Source organism: Actinia tenebrosa, unplaced genomic scaffold, assembly GCF_029948245.1.
Source record: "Actinia tenebrosa isolate PJP-AT-01 unplaced genomic scaffold, QUT_ActTen_1.0 PGA_scaffold1__47_contigs__length_23844297, whole genome shotgun sequence".
NCBI classification, from domain to species: Eukaryota; Metazoa; Cnidaria; class Anthozoa; order Actiniaria; family Actiniidae; genus Actinia; species Actinia tenebrosa.
In genome coordinates, this window is record NW_028292578.1 from 16,842,505 (window position 1) to 16,850,673 (window position 8,169).

Genomic DNA, 8,169 nt, shown 5'->3' on the forward strand with positions numbered 1-8,169 from the left:
TTAAGACAAACAAAGACAAACCAAATCTATCGATGATGCATTGAGGGAACTTTATTAAATATCTTGATATTATATAAAATGAACACGGCATTTGAGTTTATGATTCTTTTGATTCATAAATAAGAATATGGACCGAAAAATTAAAGAAACCTGATATAAACACCTTTATTAACTTTGAATCCCTTGTGATTTTACTTCACAGTATCTATGTATGGGTTAAATTTTCAAACTTCACTAGAAATCATTTGACAGATAGACATAATCTGAACCCATTTTATGGGAATTTTTTGTATGAAAAACATTTTTTATTAAAAAAAGATGCAAAATATATTGAAGCCAGCCGCAAGTATAGCTGACTTCTGATCGGAGAATTAAAGATAAAAAACAAGAAGGGGAAGACCTATTTCTTATTTTAGCGTTACTTGTACCACAGGTAGCCCAAAAGCAACCACATATCGAATGCTTGGGCCATGTGTTTACACTTAAATTTGAAGGACTGAAAAACGAAAAGCAGGTTCACGCACATAAGGTAATACCCTTTCAAGGGAGAGGCCTAACAAGCACTACTTACAAGGAGTCCAGAACCCGAGACTTCAGAGGTGAAGCAAGTGCATTTCATGAAAAGCACTTGACTGACGTCATCCAAAACTACTTTGTTGTGAAATGGATCCCACACGTTATTTAGCGAAAGTAAAACAGATATAATTGTTTTTCCACTATTCATTTTTCAATCACTTCTAGATTTGCGTAATTTTTGACCTAATTCGTAAAAACATTCAGACTTGCATGGGTATCTTTTCCGTCTCTAGAAAGAGGAAGAAAACCTATGAAAGGCATCATTTAATATAAATATATAAAAGTACACACTTATCACAATTCTTCATCCGATTCTTCTGGAATTACTCCCAACAACTTGGCACTCGCTGCTGACTGTCTATTGTTGCCTTTCCAAAACAACCGTCGATTTTTAAGGATGCTAAATTTGGAGTTACTATTATATGTTATTTCATCTGTTCTCCACCAGTAATCTTTTTGCTGACAGGGTTTAGCATATAGCATGAATGCAACGATTAAGCCGCACAGAAAGACAAGGCTCCCAAGAGCCCATGCCGCGTTCGCGCTGTCAAATTTGCGGCGTTCTTGAAGTCTTCCGTCTTCTCCACGTACGATGACAAACCGTTCTGTGGCTTTGATAGACAGGCGACCTTCCCATTGAGGATGTTGCGAGGTGTCTTTGGGATTTCCATCAGCATCATTCTTGTGATTGCTAACATACCTTGACTGTAAAAGAATAAATAGATGATTATGATCCCACCCAGTTTGATAACCTACTGTATAAATGCGAGGGTATAAATGCGAGGGTACAAATGTGAGGTCTTTTTATAATAATGTTGGTTAGTCCACTTCTCCCTGGGTGACCCTACTGGGATTCCACACGTCTACTGCAGTGGAGCCCCTTGGGCAACTGAAGATGGGGACGCCCAAGGATGACATGAAAGGACTTTTTGTCCCAAGACCTTGAGGATACATCAACTCAGCATGAGGAGGCAATTCAATCCGTCCAGGACACTGGACAAAAGTGTTGTTGGTGCTATGTGGTTGACCCACGACAGCAATAGATGATGATGTGACCCTACTGCTGGGGTGTTGAGTTCAATCCTGGATTCACCATCACATGTGAGTAGAGATTGTTAGATCTCTCCATTGATTTCAGGGTTTTCCTCTGCATTCTCTATTTTTCCTCCCCCTCTGCAAATCCAAAGAAGCTATTCCTGGAAGTTAGCCCTACCGTGACTTCGTTCAGGTAATCGTTAATAGGAAAACCATTTTGACGGTTTTATAACAAAAGAGTTTGAAAGTTGGTACACGCCACTCATGGTTCATACAGATGCATCTAACTTCCCCCTCCCCCCCATACCCTATATATTTATTGACCCCCAGACTGTGTTAGAGCAAGGTCGGGATCTATATTTATAAGATCAAAGGCATAAAATATTACCAATTCTGAAGGACACAGCTCTGACTCATGGATATCAGACACTATTGGAGCATCATGTTTAAGCCCTTCATTAAAGCTTCCACTGTTGGTAACATGGGTTGCTGGGCCTTTCATTGCATTGTTTTGGATCCACTGACGTCCTGCAGTTGAATTGAGCTCCTTCGCAGAATAATAACATCCCCATGCAACAATCGCAAAATCCTGCACAAAATGTGAAAAAATGAAAGAAAAGAAAAGTGAAATGAGGAAAATGAAAGGGAAAGTCACAGAGTCGTAGAACAGTTTAAATTGAAATTTAGAATTTCTGCATTTCTAGGCATCTTTTAGGGAATATCTTAGGGGTTAAAGGTTGTCGAACTATACCCTTTAGACTTTTACTCCAACGAAGGACTAGCGTCCGAAATGTCAGTAAGTTTTTTCATCTTTTCACGGTGTATAATTTACCTTTTCATCATTACTGTTTCATTAGAAACACTGATGCAGCTCACACTAGTTTTTAACTAGTTATGACTTCTTATACCCTTTAGAAAGACTTCCAGTAACTTTTGGAGTACTTTTGAAAATTTCTGACAAGTATACCAGATACTGTGGAGTCCCCACCCCTGGACAGAAAGCTGGTAATAGGATTCGTGATTGATTCTGATTGATCCAGCAATTACCCAAGAGGTGTGACAATGGTACTTTGCCTGGCATGTACCTTTATCTCATGGTACCTACCTGTGCAGGGTCAAGGTTTTCATATGGAGTGATAACATGTCGATGTAAACAGCTCCTTGCCAGTCTTTTTAGTTTCTTGACCAATTCTGGTTTTGCACATGGATGATACAAGAACACAACTCCTCCATTCTGCATAAAAATAAAATACCAATTATAGAATTACCCCATTTTCTTCTTGAAGTTTTGATGACAAAGTTTTTGTTAAGCTTTCAGTGAGCACACACTTTTTTTAAACGTAGTACACATATAAAAAAGTTGATTTTTTTTTTCAAAAATGTAGTTCAATCCCCACAAGCCATCCTGTCCATTGCTAATCTGACTTCAGTTGTCCAACTAGCGATCATTCAGCTCTCACCTCTGGGATCTCAGGTTTGAATCCTGGACTAAGCAGGTGCATACCCCTTGAATTGTGGGTTTTTCTACAAGTTCTCTGGTTTTCCTTTATCTGCCAGACCTAGCTCACTAAATTCCAAAAATTTAATCTTTGAGTTAGCCATCTGCTGACTTAGATCAGTTTTTTCAGGGCTTGATAAAATTTGAAAGGTATTTCTATTTGTCAAAATTCCAATGTATTTCCAGTAACATCAGGGCCGTAGCCAGTATGAGGCGAACCGAGGCACTCGCCTCTGTAAAATTTTACCAAATGTTGTCGATTTTTTTTTTCATCAGACTGATAATATTATTCTACGTTGATATTCAACATTTTTAGGAACGAATGATCATCATCAAAGGTTGACAATCACAGTGTTTCAGAATAAAAGATTGCATACTAAGTTCCGCTTAAAACTGTTTATGAAAGGTTACCAAAAGGCCCTCAAAACGCTGGAAATTCCATTTCCGAGAGTCTGAATTTCAAAACCTCCCTTGAGACTCCCGCCTTCGGCAGTTGTTCTCTCGCCTTTGGCAGTCGTTCTCTCGCCTTCGGCACTAGTGCTACCCCCTCGGGGTCTTTCGCCTCGGTTGTAGTTTCTTCCTGGCTACGGCCCTGAACATCACATGATGCATGGTTAAAAACTTACCACAATGATATACTTCCACTTGGATTTTGGTAGATATTCATACTCTCCATACTTGGGCCATTGGATTTGACGTGGATCATCCCTGATAATACAATGATAAAAATACGTTAGACCTCTGACAAACGGCCCAACACTTTGACCCGGATCAAACGTTGGGACCATTTGTCATGTCCTGCCAAGTTACGATGCTGGGTCAAAATGTTTGCCAATAATGACTATATATTTTAGCTTATTTTATTTTATATTTTTAGCTATAGATTTTCTTTACTTACTTTGTTAATTTTTGTTTACAATGCACTGGGTCTGTAAAGCACATGAAAGGCTAAAATAAACAGAAAAAATTAATTGATGTCACAAAAAAAATCCATACAGCAAGAACTGACGAATTAACACCCTAAATATAGTGTGTTCAAATAATAAGAATCTTGTTAAAGCATTTTATTGCCAAGTTAAGTGATAAAAGTAGAAAAAGTTTCAATGCTACAAGCGTGGCTTGGATTAAAGACTTGAAAATATCATAGATATTAGGGGGACTACAGTCCCTTACTCTACACATTCGCTACGAAGACTAAAAATGTCAGAATTTAAGTTAAAGTCAGGTTGTAACAATAATTACACTTACGTCTGTATGTTCGTTATAACAGACTGATTGACTTTTATTTGAGCTTGTGTGCTAAAATAAAAAAAAGGAATAAAAAACTGATCAAACAATATTCATCTCCACAACAAAAATAGAGCAGTTTTTGAATGACTGTAAAAAGCTTGCTATGATTGCTCAAGGATACTCAAAATGATGATGATGATGATGATGATGACAACAATGTTGATATGGTCTAATCAAGTATTCAAAGAAATGAAACTTAATAATTACTATTTACCGTAGTGGTCACAGTTGTGTTACTGCAGTTCCATTGCCTTGCTTTAAAATCTTCTAATGTTAGCTCCCTCTCCTCCTCCTAGAAAAAGCATACAAAAACATAATTATAAGATTCAAAAATACTACACAAAAATAGGTGATTAAGCAAATTACAGTAGACAATAGAACAGTATCATGTCTAGCTGCCTTTCTTTTTCATTTTATGGCTGAAAAATTACTTTCTTGTTACATCATAGCTACAATGTTTATTTATTTATTTCTTTTAATGAGCACAATTACGAAGATGGTACATGTAGCCATATCTTTTGTTTTTATTAATTTTTACAAGGCAGGAATGGCACCTTACACAGCAGGAGAGTTCACAAAAAAATATATATATAATGAGTCTTGTTGCTTAGAGACTAAGAGAGCTTCAAAAAATTTTAAGCACATATGAACGAGAGTTTTGATTTTATCAGTATATGGACTGAGTATAGGTGAATATTCATACTTTAGCTTGTTGAGTTTTGAGAATTGGACAATAACATGACTTTTGGAGGGCATATTGTTTATTCGTGGCACATTGGTACCATCATTTGCGCCTGAGCGTAGCGAGGGTGTAAATGTTGCTGCAAGGGCCACAACTAAACAATATGCTCAACCAAAGTCATGTTATTATCATTATGATCAATATACTAGGACAAGTTAAGCAAATTTTCAAAATTGCCTTACGAGATTTTTGGAGTTGAATCTTTGGCAGGCTGCAAAGGTATTTGCGGCCCGCCAAAATCCTAAATCGCCCACTGGGCGCACATTTTCAAGAGGGCAGTTTGCTGTTTGGCCTTGTATATTGATGATAATAAAAAATAAAAAGTAATAATATTTATAAATTTATGGATAGTATAATATGTATGTATGACTGCAAATTTCAACATAATTAATAAAAAACCTTTAAGTAATTTAACTGCCTTAAAAAAATATCCCATTATCTGAAATTCTAAGCTGTCTAATGAAAATGCATTTAGTTATTTTCTGTATATAAATGACATCTTGTAACCACAAAATGATGAAAACTTTACTAGTAAGAATAGCTTTACTCAATAATTTTATCAAATACATAAATACTTTTCTACTGAGCTTTCACCATTCTGGCTCCTATTTTACCTTCAATACTCAAATATAATTTATCAGTTTTTTTCATTTATTTCCCCCCCAGTAGTTTATGCATTATTTAATAATAAGAAACAAGATAGCCTTTCTAAAAGTTAATTTTAAAATCGACTTTGTACCCTCGTTTATGCATAAGAAACAAGTCCAAGTTTGAATATGATACATAACGTGTACATAACGAGTAATCTGCTTAACTTAAACCCAAGAAGTTTACATAAAACTCAATGTAAATTGTTCTATAAGTTAACATAAACAGCTCTGTGTAATCATTGTAAACGCTAATAACATGACGCCAAAACAATATAAACAGCTAAACAGAAAACAAACTCAAAACAGGAGCAAGACATATCAAGCATTTCGAAATATTTCGAAAATGGCAACGGTAAAAAAGACAAATGATAGGAAACTAAATTGTAAATTTTCTTTTTTTAAAAGAAAATGAAGTTCACAATAAGATAAGCTTTCCACCCTACATCCACCCTACATTTTGATGCATGATGAAGAAATTTGAGAATACGTTTTATATAAAGCTTATATACGAGTTAACTACAATTCAATAGATATTTTAATACTTTAAGAGTGAAGCTAGATGGAAATATAAGAGCTAAAAATAAAGAAATGTTTACCGTAAAAATAAAGAAAACCTCAGAAAACCTAACTTTATAGTGCACGAACCTTCAAACCTGCAGACGTCCTTGTTAGTGGAACATTGGTCGTTCCTTCGCTACTCCAACTTTTATGTGTCGATAAATTCTTCTCTAAAGAGAGTTTTCGTCTCGGTAAATAAGCAAAATTCAGAATAAGAAAGAGAATAAATACGATTATCGCTACAGAGGCGTAAATTGTAATCCTCCACGACGCCATGTTTGTACTGAAGTGAAGTGCGGTTTACTCCGGTCACCTTCGGCATTACTTCGACAAAAAATCGTTATGTTTACATATTCGCTTTCGGAAGCGAAGATAACGGAAAATACCACAGGAAGCCCAAAATATGTGTGACTACATAAAAATAAACTTTGTCTCTTTGTTTTGTAAGCGCACATGAAGAGGCTAATTCTATGTCGAAGATATAAAAGAAACAAAGCAAAGGCTCGTAGAATATTTGAATTGCCCCATATCGCAAATTTCCAGTGAAAATGTTAATATATACTCCTAGTTACGTGAGAAGATTTGTTCCGCGTCTCTTTAAAACGCATCCCATAAGGGAAAGGGTGGCCAAGGAAGTTTATCCATGATCAACACTTGCGATATAACAGGTTTGCTGGTCATAGCAAGGGGTTAATCATATACGGTCTAGGGGCCGACTAACTCTTCCCTTAGGCTTCGGCCGAGCTTCCTGATCAGTCTGTAATTCTTCCCGGGATAGCGGTGTTGGGCCCGAAATCTCCAGCGTAGCCGTAAGTCCATACGACGGCTCAGCATTCGATGTCTGGAAGTATGGTCCTGGTTATATCTTAATTAATAAATGGAAATAATCCAAAAATAAGTAGTCTTCCCACCAGATAAGAACTTTTAAAAAGATTAATTTTGAAACGACAAGGAGAATCATTTGTGTGCTGAAATATCACAGAAAGCGACACGCGCTTAACATTTGTCACGACAGTTCGTTTTCGGATTGACTAGGCGGATTGTGAAAGTGCGCACTAAAATCTGTCTTATGAAGCTATCCGTTCATGCTTTCACTTTGGATCTAAAGACAACTAGAGTAGGTCTATCCCTTGATTCTAAGGGTTTTTCTCCTGAGCTGGTTCTTCATCCACTTTTCCTTCCCTCCGCAAAACACGCAAAATTCCAATTCGACCGTCCCCTGATTTCGATCAAACCTGAGGCTGTTTCAAGGTATTCATAAGATTTGAAGGTGTTTTCTAAAGCGCACTATAAAGGTCTTACTCATGTTTCAAATGCATACAAAAATCAGTTCTTACGAAGCCGTCATTCGTGCTGCCCCTTTTTGCTTGAGTGCAGGATCATTCTTCATTAACCCATTTTTGCTTGTAGGCCTGCACTCTACCACTATAAATACCTCTTGTTTATATATTATGTACGAGTAATAAGACAAGCGTGAAATAAAAACCTTTATAAAATAACTGCTATAAATCTCGCGTTCTGATTGGTTGTGAGCGCGTGCTTTATGAGAACACATAGCACGCGCCCGCACTTTCAGTTGCGTCATTCCTATCTAAAATAACGGTTATTGTAATTGTATTTTATAAAAGAAATAAAGAACTTGCTTACTGTGCTGTGTTAAGTTAAAAAGCACTTGGGGATTGGCAGAACACTTAAGAAGTGTCGAAAAGCACTCCGCTACGCGTCGTTCTTCTCCTAACACTTCTCTCTTGTTCTGCCAACCCCCGCGTGCTTTTTGACTGCACACAGCACGCGCGCGCGTTTTCTATTTCTTCATTTGA

At 36.8% G+C, this 8,169-nt stretch overlaps 1 protein-coding gene across 1 annotated transcript; it reads right to left on the minus strand.

The window, feature by feature from the left end:
* Positions 1-27: 27 nt before the first annotated feature.
* Positions 28-6,657, minus strand: LOC116290463 (uncharacterized). Its single transcript, XM_031697493.2, has 8 exons — positions 6,437-6,657; positions 4,614-4,691; positions 4,358-4,408; positions 4,008-4,057; positions 3,736-3,817; positions 2,717-2,845; positions 2,000-2,200; positions 28-1,281 (listed from the first exon to the last, which is right to left on the minus strand). Exons 1-8 carry the CDS (start codon positions 6,623-6,625, stop codon positions 871-873), a joined length of 1,191 nt encoding a protein of 396 aa, XP_031553353.1. The 5' UTR covers positions 6,626-6,657; the 3' UTR covers positions 28-870.
* Positions 6,658-8,169: the final 1,512 nt, after the last annotated feature.

Excerpts from the sequence above, each read along its gene's own strand:
- LOC116290463 (XM_031697493.2), bottom strand. The coding sequence starts at position 6,625 with ATGGCGTCGTGGAGGATTACAATTTACGCCTCTGTAGCGATAATCGTA. Across the intron at positions 4,409-4,613 it reads ACACAACTGTGACCACTACG|CACACAAGCTCAAATAAAAG; the intron begins GTAAATAGTAAT and ends TTTTTATTTTAG. Across the intron at positions 3,818-4,007 it reads TGTAAACAAAAATTAACAAA|GGATGATCCACGTCAAATCC; the intron begins GTAAGTAAAGAA and ends TTGTATTATCAG.